Source organism: Sorex fumeus, unplaced genomic scaffold, assembly GCF_029834395.1.
Source record: "Sorex fumeus unplaced genomic scaffold, SorFum_2.1 ptg000002l, whole genome shotgun sequence".
Taxonomy (NCBI): domain Eukaryota; kingdom Metazoa; phylum Chordata; class Mammalia; order Eulipotyphla; family Soricidae; genus Sorex; species Sorex fumeus.
In genome coordinates, this window is record NW_026606059.1 from 3,628,740 (window position 1) to 3,652,509 (window position 23,770).

The 23,770-nt window shown below is 54.1% G+C and overlaps 1 protein-coding gene across 1 annotated transcript in view; it reads right to left on the reverse strand.

Annotated features, from left to right (window-relative positions):
• RB1CC1 (RB1 inducible coiled-coil 1) overlaps positions 1–20,986 on the reverse strand; it is a 60,611-nt gene extending 39,625 nt beyond the window's left edge. Inside the window, exons 1-5 of the mRNA XM_056109696.1 lie at positions 20,895–20,986; positions 4,816–4,924; positions 2,978–3,099; positions 785–911; positions 492–662 (exon numbers count right to left, since the gene is read on the reverse strand). Of these exons, the coding sequence (XP_055965671.1) occupies positions 492–662; positions 785–911; positions 2,978–3,048 (369 nt within the window). The 5' untranslated portion in view covers positions 3,049–3,099; positions 4,816–4,924; positions 20,895–20,986. The remainder of the gene's footprint in view (positions 1–491; positions 663–784; positions 912–2,977; positions 3,100–4,815; positions 4,925–20,894) is intronic.
• Between the last annotated feature and the right edge of the window lie 2,784 nt (positions 20,987–23,770).

Sequence of the window (23,770 nt, forward strand, 5' to 3'; positions counted from 1 at the left end):
TTTGTACTCCTTCTGGATAGTGGCAAAGAAGTTCACTGGGACACAGCAACCAGGTGCCCATGGAGTCGACCGTGGGGCTCTCAGTCAGCACAAAGAGCAGTCGCGGAGGGACTGGCTTTCTGCTGGGCATACGGCTGACAAACAGGATTTTACTTGGGACTCTTGTCTTCCAGAGGCATGAACACATGATTGAACCCGGCATCTAAGGAATCTGTACTATCTGTGCTTTAGCACAATGTTTCTAATTCACACCAAAAAAAATGTCCCTAGTATTTCCATGATTTGAAAGTTGATTGTATATATTTGGTCATCCATCTCTTTCCCTTCGCATACATTAATTACATATATTTTAAGCCGCTTTTCCCACGTTTTCAGATCATTAATGCCCAACTAAGATGAACAGACTTTGGAGAAAGCCTTACCAGGACTACGAAGAAGAAATCATTTTATGAGATGGGTGGTACTAGAATGTCAAAAAACAGTGACCTTACCACTGCAAGTTGTGTCCTTGAAGCAACAGTGTGAAACACTGCCGGCATCATGAGAGACTCTTCCACTTTTATTTCCATGTCATTTTCTGTTGAAAAGGTGGTTTTAGGAATAGTGGGCGGGCGGTCACACAAGATCATTTCTTTGTTGAAAAGGAAAATGGGATTTGTGTCCTAAGGAAGCGAAACACACAAACAAAATCCCTCAAATGAGACGCTGAGGATTTCCCGCAGACCCGAAGGCCCGTGTGTGAGGAGAGACCCCCGCTCCCCGCCCCCCCCCCCCCGGAGCCCACCGTGCCGGCGCTGTAGGTGCAGACCCTCCGCTCGGCGGCCATGCACTCGCCGCCGTTGACCACCAGCACCTGGTGCGGGATGGCGATCTTGTACTTGCTGTGGACGGCATGCTTGAGGTCGGCCACACTGCGGAGAGAGGAGGGGCCGTTACTGCCGGCTGCCCGATGTGCTACCCCGAGGACCTCCCCGGGAACGGACCGATTCAACTCCAGTGTCTCCGCCCAGAGCAGAAACACACCCTCTAGAAGTGCACCTCACACCCAACCAGCCGCCCCACGCCGGACCCAATAGAGGTCTATGAGACACGGGCAGGAGACACATTCATCACTACACACTTCACACGGTGGAGCAACGAAACACTCTGACAGTAACGTCAGACGGGGGCACTCTCCGACAGGAGATGTGTGCTAAACGGACACGCTGTGGGCACACTGTGCTATGAAATCATACAGAATATTCTTCCTCTGTTTAAAAAAAAGAAAAACAAGCCTTTTTTTTCTTTGCTTTTTGGGTCACACCCGGAGATGCACAGGGGTTACTCCTGGCTCATGCACTCAGGAACTGCTCCTGGCGGTGGTCACGGGACCATATGGGATGCTGGGAATCGAACCCGGGTCGGCTGCAGGCAAGGCAAACGCCCTACCCGCTCCAGCCCCAAAGTCATTCCTTTAAGAGGTAAAACTGCATTTCATAAAAACTCATAACCTGAATGGAAATTTCATAATTTGATTTTTCAAACCAGGAATATTAATCTCAATTTTTTATAATCTCACAGGCAGAATTATTTATTACACAATGATCATCAATGAAAACATCAGCAGGCAGAGACTCAGAGATGGCACGGCGGTCAAGGCCTTCCTGGAGCTGAGCGCAATCCCTGCAGCCTGGTCTCCCCGCACTGGTGGGCTGTGGGCCTGGAGGTCCCCGGCTGGGGGTTCAAGCACTCAACAGCCTAGCACTGAGGTGGGCTGAGAACTGCAAGGAGGGGACCCTGGGCTCTGAACAGTTTGGGGGCACCTGTTTCCCAGCAGCGCCCCCCCAATACACACACACACACACACACACACACACACACACACAAATATGTATATGGGGGAAGGGCGAGGTTTAGAAATACGTGCTATTCATTCTTTCCTGCTTGGCTTCCAAGTATATTCTGCCTTCCCTGAAACCTCTAGGCCACTTTTCACAAATATACGAAACTAGACAAGTATCAGAAACTGCTGCAAAGCTAAAGAATGAATTATTAGAGAAGAATCCCAGTAAGGCTGAAATATCGGAAAGATTTACATTCTCATTCACAAATAACAGGAACACTGTCCAAACAAACACGGTCCTCCCGTTGTTCACCAATTTGCTCGAGCGGGCCCAGTAACGTCTCCATTGTGAGACTTGTTGTTACTGTGCTTGGCACATCGAATACGTCACGGGGAGCTTGCCAGGCTTCGCTGTGCGGGCGAGATACTCTCGGGGTAGCTTGCCGGGCTGTCCGAGAGGGGCGGAGGAATCCAGCCCGGCTGGGTCGGGCTGGCTACGCGCAAGGCAAACGCCCTACCGCTGTGCTATTGCTCCAGCCCAACAGGAACACAAATGTTCACAAATAAGTGAGCCACCTTCCACAGAGTGACAACCAACCAACAAAGACCTGAGCCTGGCAAGGAAGAGGGCAGGAGTCTAGGTGGTGGCAGGAGTCTAGGTGCAGTGCTGGGAACACAGTGCCTAACACAACCCTCGCAAGTGTCTGCCAGAGGCCGGCTGCCAGGAGGGAGGGAAACTGGATACTGGTGAAGGGATTCGTGTAGAGATCAAGAATGACCTGTAACGCACCGTGACTGAAAAACAACACAAAGGGGACAGATGCCTGCGATTTTGATGTAACTAGCAGTGACTCCTTGATCGATGCCCTGTAAAACTCGTAACAACAATCACTCATGAAGACTTACTTCGACCTGAGAGCTCTTCCTAGACCTAAGTTTATAGGTAAGCTGGATAATTATGAATGAACTATTTGCTCACACAGAACAAAGTAAAAGATGACGACTCTATACGTCATGTTTTTCGATAACAAATTTCAGACTTACCAGACACACTGCTACTCTTATATAGTAAGGAACATTTTTCTGAAGACCAAATCCCTAGCTTTTTGCTACAGGAAATGAAAAACTGATGAAAATAAATGGAAAATAGCTCACGTTTGCACTGTAAGTTCAGTGTCAAATGTCAGAGTAGTTCCAGTGTTAACCAGAAATACATATAACTTCATGATGACTTCTCTGGCTTCTGGGAGCTGAGCCCTCACTCTCTCATGCAATCACTGAAAGGAACAAGACAAGGGATCAGTTACACATACACCAACTACAAAAGTATCCATACAGCAACACTACAGAAGTAACAAAAACCAAAGCTTGTTTTTGATGTTAACATGGCTAGACACCTTGTCATTTGTTGCTAAAAAAAAAAAAAAAAAGACAGTAATGAAACCAGCAAAAAGCGTAATTGCTTTATCAGAATTCTCCAACCCACTCCAGGAAAGATGCACAGACTCCTCAGAGCAGGCCCTGGGGGGAGCGGAGGGGTACCTGCCCCAGGTGAGCAGAGGAAAGTGACCCCGTCTGCACAGGTCACAGACCCAGCCTCTCCTGCCTCCGCTCCAGCCACATCACAGTTCTCAGGCACTCGTCTTCTGTATGCAGGGTAAAAATCAAAATACAGCCAGACTACAGCCCCCGTGGACTTTAAGAAAGAAAATGGGGACTTAAAATTGATTTGTAGGGCTGGAGCAATAGCACAGCAGGTAGGGCATTTGCCTTGCACGTGGCCGACCTGGGTTTGATTCCCAGCATCCCATATGATCCTCTGAGCCCTGCCAGGTGTGACCCAAACACCAAAAAAAAAAAAAAAAAAAAAAACCCTGATTTGTGTATTTCACACTTTTCCTGTAACTTCTACATTTGAAATACCTAAAATGTAGACGGTTACACGAAAAGTGTGAAATACACAAATCAGTTTTAAGTCACCATTTTCTTTGAAAGTTCTTCCTCTGATTTTTTTGTTATAACAGTAAAAAAAATATTTTACTGTTACAAATGATTTTAAACTATTATAAATACTCGAGCAACAGGTAAGAGTAACGGATCCTTGCACGTTAGGAGAAATTAGTTATTCCCACCAACTGCCTCTTAATCTGCATTCCACCTGCTGACCCTGAAAATTATCCCAGGGGCAGTGGTATCTGTCCCAGCGCTGGAGCACCCGCTGCACGCGGGAACCCCGGGTCGAACCCGCAGCACAGAACCGCTCCCTGAGCACCAACGTGCACTTCTCAACCCCAAAGAAAACCCGTCCATTCCTCGAGGTCGAACACCCTCGGAACGCAGCCGAGTGGCACAGGGCTGGGGTCAGGACCCTTCAAACGAGTCTAGCGTTTAACCAGCGGACCAAATCGAGACCTCCCACACAAAGGCGCACATTTCAAACGTCATCGTGTCATCGTCATCTTTTATCCCACAATGAGACAGCGAGTGGTGAAAGGCCGCAGAAAATCAGCCCCCAGCTGTGTGCTGCAGAGAAACATGACCGGGCAAGAACAAAGGCCAAAGGCAAGTGCTATTTCTGTGGATACTCATCTAACAGATCAACAATGTCTCCTCATAAAATCTCTCTGTTTTCTGACTTGTCACTGGCCTACAGTATTGTGGAATCTCAGGGATCTGCTTCACACCTCTGCATGTGACCGTCACCAACCACGCCACTGAAATCCCAGCGTGTCACCCCCAGAGACCCCGCCTCCCCCGTCCCCTCCCCCCTCCCATCTGGCGGCTACCAGAGGCCTCCAGCCTAAGGAGTCCCGGTTTCCACCTCTGCCTGGGCTTCTCGTTCTTCATATTCTGCCTAAGTGAGACCTATCCACTAACTGTCTTTCATCAGAACTAACAGTTCACCTCTATACTCAGAAAATATGTTTGAATTGTTTCCAAAATCACTTAAAATGTTACAGATCAAAGTCAGGGTATAGAGAACCGTCACTCACCTCAGGCACTGTGAAAGGATTACCACGTTTCTTAGCAGATTAAAACTGGCTTATGTTTGCTTTGCTTGATATTGGCAATTGAATGGCATTACTGGTTAAATTGGATGAGCTAGAAAAGAAAAAAAGGTCTGGTTATACAGAGAAGCAATTTAGTATGCGACAGATGCTTAAATACGTCTTTTAAAATCACCTCTGATTTCTCAAGAACAACAGAGCTGGGGCTGGAGCGACAGCACAGCAGGGAGGGCGTTTGCCTGGCACACGGCTGACCCGGGTTCGATTCCCAGCATCCCAGAGGGTCCCCCGAGCACCACCAGGAGTAATTCCTGAGTGCAGAGCCAGGAGAGACTCCCGAGCATCCCTGGGTGTGACCCCCCCCCCCAAAAAAGAACAACAGAGCTTCCGTATGACCTGGCAATTCCACTTCTTGGTTCAACCCCCGCCACCCCCCAACACAAACAGCTCCCCAGTGGCAAGTGCTACAGCCATTATTTCCCTCGAGCAGGCCCCAGTAAGGTCTCCTTCGTCCTAGCCCCGAGATTTTAAAAAGTGCCATATTCAAGGCTCTTTAGGAGAATGAGACCCATCATTGTTACTGGTATTTGGCATATTGGGTACGCCACGGGGAGTTTGCCAGACTCTGCTGCGTGGGCAGGTTACATTCGGTGGCCTGCCAGTTTGTCCAAAGTAGGAATGAGATAGTAAGATGTCGAGTTTCCCTCCCGGCCCCGAGCAGAGCTCCGCCAACCGAAGCCCTCCAGAACCAGCCACCACCATGCTGAGACCACTCTCCACACGCATGAAGGTACCGGCAGAGGAACACAGGCATGCGGGTCCCGGGGCTGAGATCTCCAAGCCTGCTCAGATCGGGGCTGAGCATCCTCCACCCAGATCCTTCGAATTCCAGTAGGCAGGGGTCACACCCACCAACTCGCCCCCTGGCACCGTGTAATCCCATCAACGGCCAAGACCCAGAGACTATAAAACCCAGCTCCCAGTTTTTTAAATGTAAGTGGTAAGAAAAAGAAAGGGCCATGAAGTCTGTGCCCGATTTCAATTCTGACTCTGTTACTAATTACGACCTTGGACAAGTTATTGAACTACTGTAGTTTCTTCAAACAAAAAAGGAATAAAAATGTACTATGAGGAGGTTTACGCTCGCTCAGACAAATCTCCAGGTGGCCTCGCCCCTGTGAGCCCTGCCCCGCACTGGCTACGAGCAGGCCTGCCTCTCTCGTTCCCAACAAGGAAGGGCAGGCAAGATGTGCCGGCCCGGCCTGGCCCAGCCCAGCCCGGCTGCTACTGCAGCCCCAACTCTCTCCGGCCAGCTGACACCCTCAGAGCTGGAGAGCAAGAGACGAGGACGCTGACGGCCCCAGGGCGTCGGGAGGGAGCGAGACTCCTGACGCCCCCGCCAAGGCATCCTGCGAGTCAGCCTGAGACAGGAGCCCGGGCAGGCGCCCCAGGAACCTCAGCAAAGTTGCGCTTCACTCGGCCTGAGGAAGGCAGTGCCGACCCCAGGACCCCACGAGGGTTGCTGGGATGGGGGCGACAGCCAGGCACAGGGGACCGCCTGGAGCCCATGCCCTGCAGGCACAGCCCAGGCCTGAAGCGGAGGGGTGGCGGGGAGGGGTCTACCCCTCAAAAGCCACAGGAAAAACAGGCGGGCATCCTGTGCTGTGCCCCCCTGGGCCAGACTCACGCGCTCCCGAGTCTGAGGAGCTGCTCTCTCGCTCTGGCTCTCTCTGACCCTCTTCACTCACACCCATGTGCCCAGCACAGCCTCCCCCGCCTGCCCGCCCGCAGCAGGCTTCTGACCCGCCACACATCCCCGCGGCCTCGGATGCCAGGACTGGCAACGCCGGCCGGCCAGCCGGGCTGTTCTCTGCTCACACGCGTAGTCATGTGTCTGCTCGCGGGGCAGTTTCATTGGAGGAGAGAGCGGAAGCTGGCGCTTGAGAAAACGTACTCTGGTCTGGGCAACCACTGATCTGTCTTGTTTGGGTCTGGTGCTACGGCACGCCTGGCTGTGCTCTGGGCTGACTCCCGGCTCTCTGACTCCTAGCTCTGTGCTCTGGGCTGACACCTGGTGGAGCTGGGGGTGTCCGGGGGATGCAGGGGCCCTATCTGGGCCAGGCACACGCAAGGCAAGGCAGGCGCCCTGGTGCGACATTGACTCTTCGGGCTCTCCTCACAGCTATTTAGAATGCTTTATAAAATGTTTTATTATTGAACGTCTTTGTTTGATCCCCATAGGCGTCCTGTAAAAATTCAAGTATATTCTGACTTAACTACTTGTCTTTCGCTGGAGAATACCAACGTTCTTGTTTCCCATGAAAAAAAACGCTGGAACTCGTGAAGGAGAGAGGGCTGCCCAGGCTCTTGCGGGAAGGTTCCCGCCAACTGCCTTCCTGTGCTGAGTCCCGGCACTAACACCCACCGGGACAGCGGGGGCGGCGTCCTCCGGCCACCTCTCACACCTGCTCCCCCGGGTCACTCCCAAGCCACGCCTCCACGCGCGGAACAAAACAAGCTATTGGGAACCTTAGAAGGGGTCGGAGTGGCGGTGCAGGGCTCTGGCTCGTGCTCTGCGTGCAGCACCAGAGGGCCCAATCCCCCAGGAAGGGAGGGCCCCTGGCCCCGGGCACAGCTGGGGGCGACCCAAGGTCACATGAGTGTGCTCAGCAAGCATTTCCTGCCGAGGACCTGAATGCACGCCACAGGACTCACTGCACACGGAGGCCTTCCACGCACGAGGCGTGGGGGCAGGGCAGCGGGCGGGGTCTGATGAGATGCCGGGGCAGGCGGGGTGGCCCAGAGAGCAAAGGTGCCGCCTGCTTCCTTCCCAGGGGCAGGACGCAGAGTCCCGGCCTGATGAGGGCACGTCGGTGTGCGACAGGACCCGACACTCTAGGGGAAACTCCACGCCGAGACAGGCGTTCTGGAGCAAACCCGCTGGGGTAGCCCTGAGGTCCTTAAGCTCCTTAAACCGGCAAAGACATTACTTAAGAAGGAAGCAAACATGATAGAATCTGACACACATGCAACGACGGAAAACGGTGGTGAGGAAGGATCCATGTTAGGAGTTGGGTGATGCAAAGAGGCTCACCCTGTGGGTGACATGCACATGGGCCTTGGGGTGAAGGAGCCCCCGCCCATGAATGTGTGTGAGGCAGTGCAGGAAGACACAACAGTCACGACTAAACAAAGTCTTCTACAGTGATTATCACTAGCCTAAGATACTCTCTTTTAAAGTTTTTTTTTCTAACTCTTCTGTGTTGGTATGATTTTATCACATTTGGAAACAAGCCACCAAGCAACAAAAAGAAAGGATGGGGAGGCCCCAGCCGGGCCCCTCAGCCCTGCCTCACGCGGGCTGGCCCAGGGGGGCGCGGTCCCAGCCGTGCGGTTCCTCTCTAGGAGGGGTCACACATGCCTCCGTCCACACAGGCAAAAGAACATCCAAATTACGGGCAATTTCATACATATTGATCCAAAGATCCTTCAGAGGATTTTCTAATGCTTATTTTCCAAACTGGAACGATAGGACAGCGGTAGGGCGTTTGCCTTGCACCCGGCCAACCCTGCCGAGCTGGGTTCGATTCCTCCGCCCCTCTCAGAGAGCCCGGCAAGCTTCCGAGAGTATCTCGCCCGCACGGCAGAGCCTGGCAAGCTCCCCGTGGTGTATTCGATATGCCAAACACAGTAACAGCAAGTCTCATGATGGAGACGTTACTGGACCCGCTCGAGCAAATCGATCAACAACGGGAGGACCGTGATACCGTGATTTTCCAAACAATGAAAGTTAACACGGACACATGATCTAACCCCTAGTTCATACTCAAATTTCCCCCTAAAAATATTCTGTGAGATTTCCTTCCAGCCCCCCATTTAGAGTCAACGTAGCATCATACAGAGCTTCCAGCTGTAAGAGCAAACCTTGAATTTTCAGCAGCCGTCGACCTGTGTTTTTTTTTTGGGGGGGGGGGTAGGGAGGCAGGGCTGGGGCTTTGGCCTCACCATGTGCTCAGGGCTCACTCCTGGTCCGCGCTCAGGGCCCGGGCCCTGCACCCCGCCCGCACTGTGCCTCTTCCCTTCCACCATCTGGGCCAGCCTGCCTAAAAGGGAGGCCGAGAGAGGGCTGCAACGGCCCCTGCGCCCTCCACGGGAGCATCCGCACGGACAGCCTCAGGAGCGGCGACACCAGCTCTGACCCAGCTCCAGAGTCGCACCTGATGCTCCCTGTCACGGAGCTTGTCCCCCAGGCTCGGGAGCGAGCGCCGCCGGCCAGCGTGCTGAGACCCTCCTGGCCCCCCTGCCCTGCCCCAGCCACACCGGCGGCCCTCGCCAGACGGGCTGCGTCCTGGCCCGCACCCTCACCCGCGCACGGCCGTGCCAACCTCTCCCCGCCACAGCCGCCACCTGCTGGGACCCGCGCAGGCCTGCGGCCCTCGGCGCCAAAGGTCCCATCTGCGCCGCGTGCCCCAAGCACCCCGCGCATCGCGTGACCATGAAGGACTCTTCACCGGTCACTCATCTTGTCACTCACACCAAACTGTGTGTGCACTCACTGATGTTTCCTAAGCACCGTCTCTATGAACGTGAGCGGGGAAGAGAGGCCACGGGTTGTTCAGGACGGCTACAGGCAGAAACGCGGAACACCAAGACCCAGCTCCACGACCCAGCTAGCCCGTTCACAGAGCCTCCACCCCAGCCTGCAGCACTCACTGGAAACAGCCGAGAGGCCGCCAGGTCCCCGCCAGCAGCCTGGCTGTCCCCGTGGCCGGCCGCGCATCCCTGAACCTAGCACCCTCTGAGCTTCCAGAACAAGGGCTCGGCGGCGGGAGAGGAGCGGGCCTCAGGTTCCCGTGCTGCTGACATCCTGGTCGTCTCAATGAAAAGACCCTCTTCTGGTCCGGGGGTCACCCCTGGCCGTGCTCAGGGCTTCCTCGACGGGCAGTGCTAGGGGCCCATGTGGACTTCTGGGGGGCCAGCACCCCACTCGCCGTACTGGCACTCGGGCCCCCAGGGGAGCAAGGGCATGACCGTCCTACGAAAACACGCAGGAAGAGCACAGCTTAGGATTCGCCTGTACACGTTCTAATCTCCCCCTCTGCAATTTTCCCACTTCTTGTGGCAATTGTTTTTGAGCTAGTGTATTTTTTAAATACAATTTTTACAATTTTCAAGATAAAACAAAGTAGGATGGCAGAAAATCCGCTATGTGTCAGAAAGAGTTTTTTTTTTCTTTTCTTTTTGGGTCACACCCGGCGATGCTCAGGGGTTACTCCTGTCTCTGTACTCAGGAGTTACTCCTGGCGGTGCTCAGGGGACCATATGGGATGCCGGGAATCGAACTCGGGTCGGCCGCGTGCAAGGCAAACGCCCTCCCCGTTGTGCTCTATCTCCAGCCCTGAAGAGGTTCTTAAGATGATGAAAAATCACCCTGGGAGCGTGGCCTGGACCCAGGACCAGGGAGGGTTCCTGCAGGCACAAAGCATATGTCAAAAGAGAGAGAGAGAGAGAGAGAGAGAGAGAGAGAGAGAGAAAGAGAGAGAGAGAGAGAGAGAGAGAGAGAGAGAGAGAGAAGAACTTCCGGCATCCCATGTGGTCCCCTGAGAGCACCACCAGGAGTGATCCTTGAGCACAGAGCCAGGAGTCAGCCCTGAGCCCTCCCAATCTCCACACAGAAAGAAAACACTGAACAAGGGTTACGGAGAAAACTTAATATTCTAAGAGGCTAGGCATCAGAAATGAATATTCTACAAGACAAGCCAGTTTCAACAAATGGCTTCAAAAAGAAAAGACAGGAAGGAGTTCCACCCAAGGAGCTGTGAGAAGATATTGAAGGTCGGAAGTTCACACACAGGGTTCTGGATCAGACTGCTCTGAAAGGCACGTTCTGAAATAAAGGCAGAGGCCCAGGGTCGCACGGCATGAGCCGGCACACTTCTGCGGGCCCAGTGGAAGCTCCGGGCCGCGGTGCCCGCCTGGCGTGTGGCCGCCCCCGGAGCACGCCCTGAGCACTGCTGGTGGCTCACTTACTCGGGGGCGGGGGCTGAGGCGGCACTGTAGTAAAGCAACAATGAATTCTGAAAAAAAAAATCAATGGCACAAAAATCTTCGCAATGTTTCAAAACAGTCCAGCAGAAACAATCCAAGGAAGGAAGGGAGGAAAAGGTCAGGAAGAGCCACAGATAAGATCGGCAAAATACTGGTACGTATAAAAACATACGGGACGGGAGCAGGCGTGATGGGGCCTGGGCGAGGCGCTTGCCTGGCGCGTGGCTGGCCCGCGTCCATCCCGGGCAGCGCCTGTGGTCCCCGGGACCCCCAGCAGTGAGCCCGAGAGCCAAACCCAACCCCACATGGATGGAGAGAGCAGGCTTGTTTCGACAGCACTTTGTGTGTGTGTGTTTCTAGGTTTCCATTAGACTCTGACAGTCGACGTTCCTGGGTTCCGAATCAGTGGGAATCTACTGTAACGGCGACCTCTCCAGAAAGCCCCGGGGCGGGCAGAGGCTTAGGGACTCAAGGAGCTCGACTACTAGTCCTGTGATCCGCGTGGGTCCTGCACGGGGTCCATGGCTCTGAGCCGAGTTCAGGGAGCCGCGCGGGGCCCACCCCCAGCCCTGCTCTCCAAGCATCCACTCTGGTAGCCGGTGAGGCCTTTTCAGGTAAAATCACCCCAAGGAAACAGGTGGAGAGTGAGCATAAGCAACCACTTGGCTCCTCATTCACCTCTGCCCTCGGAGTAACTCGGGTGGGAGGAGGGCGACCGGGTCACACCCGGCGGTGCTCGGGGCTTACTCCTGGCTCTGTGCTCGGGGATCACTCCCAGTAGAGCTCCGGGGAAAACATGGTGGCAGGGATCAAGCCCCAGTGGACCTCATGCAAGCCAAGCACTTAACCCCTCTACTACTCTGGCCCCAGAAAACCATTTTCAATAAGGCTGACAATCTTAGTAAAGAACATACGTGCAGTAAGATCACCTGTAAAAAAAAAAAAAGAAAGAAAGAAAAAGAAAAGAATGCCGAGGAGAGAGAATGTCATCACCTAGGTCCTAGTGTCGGTGATAAGCCGGCAAAACACTTGGCCGCCAGTGCACCAGCTCTCTGATTTTAATCTGACTCAAAGAGGAGGAAAAACAATGGACTTTTATGAAAGAATTTCAAAAGACCTGGCTGAAACTCTTCCTTGGCCATTAACAAGTGAGGATCTGGGAAGCTACCCTGGGGCCACGTCCCAGCCGGTGGAGCCAAAAGGCGGAAGCAAGGCTGGCAGTCAGCATGACCGAGCCAATCCCAATTCCAGTGCTTACAAAGGTTCATTCCAGACAGAGGGCAGGGCATCGGCCTACCCTGCAGCCGACCGAGGTCCCCTCCCGCACCTCACATAGCTCCCTGGGCCCGCCAGGAGTGATGCTGAGTGCAGAGCTCGGAGTCAGCCCTGAGCACCAGCGGGTGCGCCCCTCCCTCCCCAGCTACGGCGGGCGCTGGGGGCAGACCGAGTGCAGCGAGCCAAGGCACTTCAAGCAGCGTTTCACCTCTGGGACCCCTTCTGGTCCCCAAAGCCCACCCGATCCCCAAGGGCAGAGCCAGGAATAAGCCCTGAGCACTGCAGGTGTGCCAAAAACGTTCCATGCTATGAAAATACAAAATTGAAACAGGGGCCCGAGAGACGGAGATGTGTGTGCCCTGAGTGCAGTGGACCTTGGTCCAATCTCCAGCACAGCATCCGGTCCCCTGAGTGCGAGTACCACCAGGCATGACCCCCATGGACAGAGCTAGGCACAGCCCCGGAACCGCGGTGAGCCACCCCCTAAGTTAATAACTACATAAAGATCTTTAAAACATGAAGAAACTTCCTATGTTCCCATCCCTACAACAGGAGAAAACGATACAGCTATTCGCTTTAACTGACAGCCATTTCATTATTTTTTCTGGAATAATACTGTTGTTTTGATTGAACTATTTTATGAGTCTGTGACATTATTTACTCTGAAATCCAACGACTGGCAATACCTATATAAAAGTTCCATGTAAGCACGCGACATGACACGCCCCACCTCCAGCCATCTATGCTGGGCAAGACTTTGACTTCCCCCCCACACTCAGTGGCCATCTCCGTCCTGATGGCCGCTGTCCGACAGGCTCTCGGGATGCGCTCCGTCAGGCAGCCAGGCAGAGCCCAGAGTCAGGAGGGCAGCTGCAGTGAAGGCCAGCGCACGGGAGGAAACAGGCCACGTCTCGTCTCCAGCCCTGCAAGCATGCGTGTCCACGCCGAGACCCGAGCCCTGGCGCTCAGCACGCAAAGCGCCGTAGCCAACTGCAGGCACAGCGCAGATGCCAGCTTCCCGGAAGCACAGCCCAGGGAAAGACAGAGCTGGGTGCAGAGGCTCGAGGGGCTGGAGCCCGGCGGTCCCTGAGCACTGCACGGGGAGCAGAGGAGACCAGCTGAAGCTTCCCGGGGCACCAACACCAAAGCAACATCAGATAAAAACCAACATTCCAGTGTGCTCTGTAACTCCCAAAACACACCCCGAGGAACGGAGGCACCTTCTTCACGGGACTAGAAGAAGTGGACACCTGGACTAGAAGAACGATTTCTTCCTTCTAGTCAAGTCTGGCAGCCGGACAGAAACAGGACCTCGGGAAGCACCGAGGGCGCCCGGGAGCTCCCCGGCAAGCTGCCGTCTCCCCGGGGGCCCTCTGCACACCCACACATTCTGCTGGAACAGAACTTTTTTAAGTGAAAATTGTATCCTGTGACAACGAAAAAAGATGGCTCCAAACACTATAGGATGAGTAGGGGGGAAAGGCTCTTTCAATGCAATCTTCTGCTATTCATCTTTCTTCATCTCTCTCTTTTTTCCCCTTTTCGGGTCACACCGGGTGAAGCTCAGGGGTTCCTCCTGACTCTGCACTCAGGAATCACTCCTGGCGGCGCTTGGGGGACCACGTGGGATGCTGGCAATTGAACCTGGGTCAGCCGTGTGCAAGGCCAACGCCCTCCCCACTGTGCTATCGCTCCAGCCCCAACTCATCATTTTTCAAAGAAAATATCACGTAGGAGAAAACAATTCTATTAAGCAGCCACTTAAAATTGTTGGGGCGAGAGCAGCAACGCAACGGGGGGGGGGGGGGGGCGTGCCCAGCACGTGGCACAGCCGGGTTCCATCACCCCATCACCCCGTGGGGCCCCTGAGCACTGCCACGAGCAACTCCTCCCAAGCACTGGGTGGGGCCTAAAAACCAAACCAGAACAACAACAAAAAAAATCCTAACTCTAGACTATCTCTCCTAATCTTGATGAGAACGAAGAAGCAAAGAAGCTACTTTTACTCAACAGCAAATCAGAAGCTGCTGCCTTCCTAGGAATATTCCTCAATGAAATCACGTCAAAGCGGTGAGAAGTCGCCCACGGCTGAATCTGCGGCGATAAACAGGGCACGAGAGATCCAACGGGTGTCTGACTGTCGTCGGCCTGAGTCCCCTGAAGCCGACACTGCGTCGTGCGTGGCTGACCGGGGTGCTCCCCAGAGTCTCCCCAGGAAGCCCGCAAGGCACACAGAGAGGCAGTCGAGCAGGCTGTCTGTCGGTCGGTCTCGGGGCTGCACGGTCTCTGCAAGCAGCGATGCAGTGCACGGAGTGAGACGGCGCCATCCCTTCCCAGGGCAGACACAGGGAAACCAGGGAGAGCCCCACTTTCCATCAGCAGAGTCTCCGCATAACGCGGACACGTTAAGGTCTCTGTTACCCGCCTTAAAAAGACATGACATGAGTCTTAAAAGAGGAAAAGATTGCTTCCGGCCCAGAGAGGGGGCTGCAAGGGGTGGGAGCACTGCATGCCGGGGAGGGTCCCTGCAGAGGAGGACGTCTTAAAACCCTATTTCTGCCTTGGGCTACAAGCTCAATCCCACAGTACTCCTTTTCAGACGGTCATGCCAGCTTCACAGCAAGACAGACATATCTGGGGTAGAAAAAGGTATCTCAAAAAAAAAAAAAAAAAAAAAAAAAAAAAAAAGGTATCTCTACAGCTCATTGCAATTTTTTTTCTTACTACAGAGACCAAACACCACAAGAAAACAGAAAGACCAATTTTCAACTTCACGCAGGCACGGTCTAAGCTCTGGCAAGACTTTTAACGCCAAAGCAGGACTTCGAGGGCCAGGGAGAGCGCAGAGGGTGGAGGCGCCTGTGCCCCGGGCAGGCGCGAGCCCCGGGCACAGCTGGGTGTCGGGCCGGCCCAGGGCCACCCCTGGCGGGGCTGAGTCCCAGCAACGCAAGGCCTGGCGCACCGCCAGCCGCAGCCCGGGCCAAACACTGACTCACGGGCCAGCGCCCCACCCAGTCCTACTGGGAGCACCAGGGAGGCTGCGGGCGGGGCAGGGAGGGTGGGGAGAGTCACAGCCGCTCTAGGGGGGGCCCTGGCCCACCAGAAAGTCCTGCTCTCTCCAGCAGGGCTTTCTCTCTCCTTCCCTCCTCTCCCACTTCTCCAAGTCCAGTTCTTTTAAGTAAAAACTTTTATGTCTTCAAACAAAAATAAATAACTGCTTTAAGAGGGCACATGAAAGAAAACATTGTAAATTTCTTACTATTTTCTTAGTAAAAGAAATATCATGTAGCACCGACTTTGTGTGATCTAAGTCAAAAGTCACACAATTTGACTGAATTCCATCTTCTCCCATCAACCCACGTGCAGTGTGTAAAATCATCGCATTTTTCAAAGCGTGCCGGTACCTATCTCCTTCTGAGCACCCCTCTCTGGGCCGGAGAGGGCAGTGGGCAGGGGCTTGCCTCGACTTGGCAGGCCCTGGCCCGGGGGACCCCCAGCCCCCCTGACTGAGACCACACCTGTGGCCCCCAAACAAAGAAGAATAAATCACCCTTCCCTGATCGGTGACACATCTGCCTCCCGCAACTTTTGTGCCAAACAAGCCACAGGACCTAGAAAGAAGAGCTGACTTAGCACAATGCCAATACGAAGTAACCAACACAAACTACTCTAACTAGCAGGCGAAACCCCTGGGTCTTCATCCCGAGGAGCTTTTTCCTTTTCTTCTCAGTCAGGGGAGGAGTACTAGCTCAGCCCATTTCCCAACACGCTGGAAATCAAACCATCCTGCGGTACAGTCCGCACTTATGCAACGACGTACGTCTTGATTTCTCAATAGAAGGGGGGAGGGGCCATACCCACAGAGGAAACAGAGGCGAGAGCCAGGCACCTAGGGTTCACCGCGGCTTTATTCATGACCTCCCCAAACAGGAGGCAGCACGACCCCGGCAGTGAGGAGAATGGGCAGAGAATGGGCAGAGAGCGGCTGCGGCCCCCAGCAAGGGGCTTGAGCAACCAAGTGATTCTTTAAGGCAAACTGCTTGAATTCAGCTGCTAAGTACTTCCCAAACATTGAATCATGTCAAGCAAACTTTAGAGCTGGTACTCACACCCCCTTCCAGTGTCAGAAAGAGAGTGCAGCGACCGTGGTGTTTGCCTGGCCCGCTGTGGAATCGGGCTGACTCCCCCGGCCCTCGGGAGCACTTCCTGAGTGCAGAGCCAGGAGCAAGCCCGAGCACTGCCGGATGTGGCCCCCAAACACACACAAGAACACCCCATTCCTCCTCTCCTGTCCAACACCCCGCCCCGCCCCCATACGCGTCAATATGGTTTGTCTCTAGAAATTTGCGTATTATAGAAAATTCATTTTAAGTTCAACCATACAATATTTGTCCTTCTATCTGGCTCAAAAAAACAAAAGCATAACTTTTTGTCTCAAGACAAAAACAAAACAAAAGCATAACTTTTTGTCTCAAGAGTTACCCAAACGGTCCCCCAAGCCCACCAAGAGAGATCCTGAGCCGAGTCAGGAGTACGCTTGGTGTAGCCAAACAAAAGGGAACGAAACAGACCCCGAAGATGCCATCCTTTTCACAACTGAGTAATATTCCATCCTATGGATACACGTTTTCTATATCCGCCAATCCGTGGGTTTTCAGTATCTGGCTGAGTGCATAAGGTGCACGGCACTGTCATGGCAATATCATTTTGGGTCTGTTTCCGGTTCTCTGGAGTTTCTACCGAGAAGCAGAAAGGCTGGGCCGCAGGGCAATCCTGTTCCTGTGCAGACAGCGGGCACACCGGCAGCTCACACTCAGAACAAGCTGCAGCTTCAGCACTGCGTTAGACTTTCTGAAGAAACGCCGGGCAGTGTTTGGGGCCTCCATCCAGCCCTTGCTCCGGAGGAGTCACTCCTGGCAGGACTGGGGGATCGAGGATGACGCCCGGCCTCAGCCCCCGGCCAGCCCCGTGCAAGGCAAGCACCCTACTTGCTCTACTCGGGCTCCAGTCCCCAAAACACCCCGCTCCCCACTTCGGATCGCCGCTAATGATTATAGTGAATGGAAGATGCAGACAAGCTGGAACAGTGACAGGCACGTTTCCGACAATAAATGTGACTTCCATTTTCAAAGAGACTTTTAAACCTAGCAACATACCTCAAAAATTCAAATACGCAAAACAACTGTGCCCCTGAAAATACCTGAGAAACAGTCAGAGACGCTCACAAAGGTACCCAAAAACTCTCACTCTCATGGCACCAGTTCTGTTTTTTTTTTTTGAGGGAGGGGTTGCCAGGCAACGCTCAGGAGGCCCGTGCACCTGCGTGGGGCCACTCTTCGGCCCTCAAGCTCTGCAGCAGGAGGGGACCACCAGCATCACTCAGTGCCTGAGGTCCCGCAGGCACCTAGGGGACGGGGAGACTGGGCGGAGGGGGAGCTCTGGCCCTCTGGCCTCTTCTCCCCTCGCCCCTACAGCCCTAACAAGCAAACACAACAATCAAGGCTGGTCACGCAACTGAGGGTGACACTATACAACTTGACATTACTGAGGCATTTTTAAGCGATAAAACCACATACGGATCAGCAATGTATTATTCGGTAAGAAAAGCAAGTCATGAGATACATCATGTGATTCTGTTGGTGACTTTTCACGTTTACTTCTTGAGCACTGACGGATGCACATACATGAATGCCGAGTCTTCAGGGCCCGAGAGGGCGGGGCAGGAAGGGCCCCTGCCTTCATGTGGTCAGCCTGGGCTGTCCCAGGAGTGAGCCCTGAGCACAGCCGGCTGTGGCCCCAGAAACATGCCCCCCCCCAAAAAAAAATGAAGGCGAGGAAACAAGACTGGTGCATCAATCTTTTGAGTAAGTATATCTGAATGTCAGACTTTCACTTTCTGATTTTAAAGATCACATTTATACCTGCTAGAAAAACACACTTACCCAATTTGGAAAAGAACTGACAACTACGCTTTACAAGGAACCAAAGAACCTGGATATTCTGTTTTAGAAGAGCTGATGAGAGGAGCCAGACAAGGCTCCCTCTGCGAGCCCGAGGGCCTGGGGGTCTGCAGCCTGCCCGGTACCGACTGGGGGTGGGGGGAGGGGTCATCAGCATTGGGCGAACCTGCTCTCAGAAGGCCCAGAGCCAAGGCCCACTCCTGCCAGCAGCCGTGACCCACTCACCCACCCAACACACTAATATGATTATAAAAAGGGGAAAATCCTCACAGGGCTGCTGCCAGAATGTGAGGAATCTACTATACATTAAAGTTCAAGTTCAAAACTCCAGTGTCGCGCACAAATCAATTTAGCTGATCAGACAACCCACATCTCTGACCCGACGGAGTGCTAAGCACTTAGCTTATGTACTTAGCCTGGCACTTAAGAAACGTTCGATCAGAAATCATACTTTCACCTCAAACTGCCATTATCAAAACTCACTTCAGTGTTTCTACATTTAGAACAGTTTATTCCCCCTCTTTGTCAACAAAATTATCATTTTCCTATTTCTCAAAACTTCAGTTGCCCACCGAAATTCTATGAATTTTTTTTTTCCCTTATAGCCTCCGCCTCCTTTTCCAACGACACCATCCTTATCGCAGAACCCGGAAACTTCCCTGCCGCCTGGTCTCTGGCCGCTGAGTCCCTCCCGAACCGTTTTCCTACTGACAGTTCCCCCCAGCACGCTCTCTCCCGGGTCCATGGAACCACCTCTCGACCGGCCACAGCCGTCCCAGATGACTCACAATTTTAATCACCACCGTTGCCTGTCCCTTTAAAAACTGCATGTGAATTTGCCAGATTTGGCACACAACAAAATTAGCACTGACATGACAGAAACAGACTTGTTTCCATTTGGAAACCCACCTCGCTACACTTTGCCATCTATAAACTAAACTGACTTTTACCTAGTCGATGAGACAGCAACAATGCGTCTCCAATGCCTTAAGAGTATACTGAGCACAATCACTACCAAAAAATTGTGGTGATTACCGCTTTGACCTCAAGGACTCCAAAGCCAGCCCATGTGTGTTGTTGCTTTGCTCTGGGGCCATACCCTGCATCGCTCAGGGATGCTCCCGGCTCGGCACTCGGGGATCAGGTCTGGCGGGACCCGGGCACTGTGAGAGGCAAAGCCCTCGCCGCTGACCCCTGCTGAGGACCAGGCGTCTTTCTTTAAAGCCACTTCCCGCTCGACTCCCGCGAAAACTTCCACGCCCTTCCGCTGGCCAGAGAAGGCTCCCCTGACCACTGACTCTCACTCATCCACACGGCTGCCCTATTGGCAGTTCCTGGAAAGTCTTCCGGTGGCTGGTCCCTAACAGTCTTTCCCTACCCCTGAGTTAGAGAGCTAGTGATACAAAACAGTAAAAATTGTTCCTTCTCAACTCCTTGGGACAGAGGCAGCTATAAATAAGGGGAAGGGGAAGAAAGCTGTACTTTTTGTTTTCATTTATTTTTGAAGTAAAGTCGCTCTTAACTTGAAGACATTTGCTAAGAGAGATGGCGGGAGAGATCACGAGCGTCTCCAGAGGGGGAAAAGCTGAGAACACATCTCAGATACGCCAGCAACCTCCAAGGCGAAGAACGAGCAACAAAGTGAAAGAAAGAAACCTCACATCACAGTCTGAGAGTGCAGAATGAGCCGGAGATGCACTTTCTAAAGTGCTGATACTACAGAGGTTGCATCCAGATCCACAGCAAGTCTCACGACGGGGAGTCCCAACTGGGCCCGCTCGAGAGAATCGATGAACAACGGGAGGACAGTGCTACAGTGCCACGTCCAGATACTCAATAACACAGGCGCTGCATTTTCCCTCACTCGCAGACAGAAAAGACCAAGAGATACTTAGGGGAGGGGGGGGTCTAGTTAATCAACTGGAAATCAACCTACAATAGCGTGATCACCAGAATCACGATTAGCAGAGTCATTCCAGTTTACTGTCAACGAGTCAAATCTATTCAAAATTGAGACTTATTTCTACATTGTGGGAAACAAAAGGGGAGAAGGGGAGGAACCCGGACCCCCCCCCCCCCGCCAGATGACTATTCGTCCTCCCAAACTGAACAGATACAGCCAGCATTCACTCCACTTGGCGGAATACCCCCCCCAAGCCAGGCGCAGAGTGATGCTGGGAACACAGATATCCTCAGGTTGCTTTTAAGTCCAGCGAACACCTGGAATCTGGACGACACTAGATGAAGGACAGAGAGAGTGAGAGAGGACTGTAAAAGAACTGTGTGGCCAGCAAACCTGCAAACTACAACTCAGAGCACGGGGCACGCTCACGGAGGGGTTCCCGGGTGCTGTACCAATTACAAGGTTGAAGGCGCATTATGGGGTGCCCACATTACCCGGGGACCGAACATCCGGCTTCCGTCCCTCCAAAGCAGATGACTCCCATTTCACCCTTCCCTTTCTCCGCACAGAAGAGAAAGAAGGGAAGAACAGGAGGTCGGCCGGTCATCTTCCCCTCACGACTGCCCAAAGAAACCACCGGTTCACACGGACCTGGCCCGCTGCCCCTTTCAGAAGGCCCTTCTCAGTGGCCCCTGGAAATCTGTCTTCAGCCGGCTCACAGAAAGTGTCCCCGGCCGAAGCTCCCAGCGCCCCACCAACAATGCCCGTCCCCAAGGCCCGTCACCACAGGGCAGCACTGCCCCGGGGGAAGCTGCCCCAGGGAACGTCCTAGGGCCAGGCAGGCCGCCTCAGGCGAGACAAGGAGGCAGGGATCTCACCAGGAGCAGTTCCTCGCCTCACATCTTCATCCTGGGCGGGAGGAGGCATCTGCCAGCGGACAAGCCTGCCGCGTAAAGAGGAGGTGACTCCGCTATTGCCACTTCTAAGAACCCGGGAACTACCAACTCAGCTCTGTGATCTCTGTGGCCAGTGTACATGGAAGCATTTTGTAAATTTTCAAGTCCAGCCATCTATAAAATCTATGTAAGTACATGACAAATAACTTGACGTGAGAAGAAACACCAGTGAACGGTCTTTGTTACCAAGTGTCTTGCTGCGAGAGCACGTAGCGTCCCATCACCGCAGCCAGGAGTTGTTCAAGTCACCGGCAAGAGCATCGTTAGACTTTGCCCTTCCCGAACAGTACTGGGCGTTCTGAGTAAAGTCTCATTCCCTGAAAGCCACGTTCCGCAGCAGTCACTCTTGCTGTATTTACGCGAGAGCAATGTCAGAGTTGCTATTTCCTTGAAAGGTGAGTCTTGATTTGCTCTTGCTACTCTTAATTTTATCTGATCTAGCGCAAGACTTTGTCAAGCTTTCCTTTCTAACAGACACGAAGAGTTAACTTAGTGAAAACAAAGTCACACAGCCAACGCTCATGACCTTCATTTGTTTGGGCTGAACCCACAGGGAAACGTGGGGCTATTTTTTTTTTTAAGTGCACATCTGGAATCTGCAATTCAGCAGTCAAGACAAACTTAGAAATATTAACAAGGGGTGGGGGGGGGGCTGGGATGGGACTTAATGACCCTCACACCAGTGTGAGGAGGCCCTAGGTTCTACCCGCCAGAGTAGGGGAGGAAAAAATGTAGCACTGACAGTATCTAGGACTAACAGGAACTAGAAAACTCAACCCCCCACAACGCTTCTGCAACATTCTATTCCAGCCCCTGAAAACAACTTGCATTGCAACTTGAACATTTTCAGAGTTTCATCCTTCCTGCAGCCGTGGACACACAGCTCCCGCCCGCTCCTGCGCCCACCTCCAGAGGGAAGCAGGCGGGCCCGCAGGGTCAGTCTCACCTGGAGGGAGTGGCCAGTTGCTTTCCAGGCTTTTTACTAGACGACTAGACAAGGCGGCGGCGTGTTTGGACACCCAGGGGTGTAGACAGATGAGTTTCCTACAGTGGAGCAAAAGCTCCCCGCCGGAACCCGAACCCCGAACCCGAACCCCCAACCGCCCGGGCAGCACCCCCTCGCCTCCCGCCAGGGTGCCCCCATCTCAGATCCTCCTGCAGGCCGCGCTCCCTCCCCCACTTCTCCTGCGACTTCATTAAAAAAAAAAAACCGCATCAATGAGGCTTTCGTCCCGGGCTGCCTGGGAAAAGTTTCGATCCTACAACCTCCTTTTTCCTAGAATGATTACGTAAATGTGGGTTTGGTTTCTCCACTGCAGAAATCCCAGCGATTAACGGCAGTGCACGGGGGCACATCACAGTGGGTACAAAACTAAGTGCAGGCCCAGAGTCAGAGCACCACGGGTTCGCAGGGCAGGGCACCACTCCTTTATAAAGAGCCACACACACACACACACACACACAGAGAATCACATCTAGGGCAGAGCACTACTCCTTTATAAAACACACACACACACATACACACTCACACACAGAATCACATCCCAGGGCAGAGCACCACTCCTTTGTAAACACACACACATACAAACACACAGAGTCACATCCTAGGGCAGAGCACCACTGCACACACACACACACACACACACACAGAGTCACATCCCAGGGCAGAGTACCACTCCTTTATAAAACACACAAACACACACACAAAGTCACATCCCAGAGCAGTGTACCACTTTGTAAACACACACACACACACACTCATACACACACAGAGTCACATGCCAGGCCAGAGCAGCACTCCTTTGTGAACACACACACACACACTTACACACAGTCACATCCCAGGGCAGAGCAGCACTCCTTTATAAAACACACAAACACACACACAAAGTCACATCCCAGAGCAGTGTACCACTTTGTAAACACACACACACACATACACTCATACACACACAGAGTCACATGCCAGGGCAGAGCACCACTCCTTTGTGAACACACACACACACACACACACACACTTACACACAGTCAGATCCCAGGGCAGAGCAGCACTCCTTTGTGTGTACACACACACAGAGTGACATCCCAGGGCTGCGCACCACTTTGTAAACACACACAGGCACCCCGAGTCACATCCCAGGGCTGCGCACCACCCACCCCTCCGCGCACACACGCAGGCAGGCAGACCCCGGCCCGGCCAGGGGGACCCGCGGCAGGCGACGCCCGGCTCGGCCGCCCCCGGGACGCGCGGCTCAGGGCGCCCGAAAGACCCGACCCGACCCGGACCGGACCCGAAGCGACTCCGGCGGGCCGAGCCACGGGGTCCCCGCGCGGCTGAGTCACCGGGCGCCCGCGACCACCCCGCGCCCGCCCCGCGCCCGGCCCCGGCCCCGAGCCCGGCCCCGAGCCCGACCGGCCCCCGCCCTGACCCTGACCCCGGCCCTGACCCCGACTCCGGGCCCCGACCCCTCGCCCCCTGACCTCCTGGCCCCTGACCCCGTGACCCCCCGCGCCCCGCCCGCCCGCCCCCCCCCCCGCACTCACCGGGCGGCGCGGCGGCCCCGAGCCCGGGCGGCGGCAGGGCCCGCGGCGCCCGGCACCATCTCCGCCCGCCGGCCCGGGAGCGGCGAGCAGGCGCGCGGGCCGGGCCGGCCGGGGCAGGCGCGGGGGCAGGGCGAGGGCCGCGGCGAGGGGCAGCCCGGGCGGGCCGGGGTCGCAGGGCCGCGGGTTTGTTATTGTCGACGCCGGGCCGGGCCCGCGGAGCATGCCGGGAGCGCGGGGAGGGGCGCGCGCCGGAA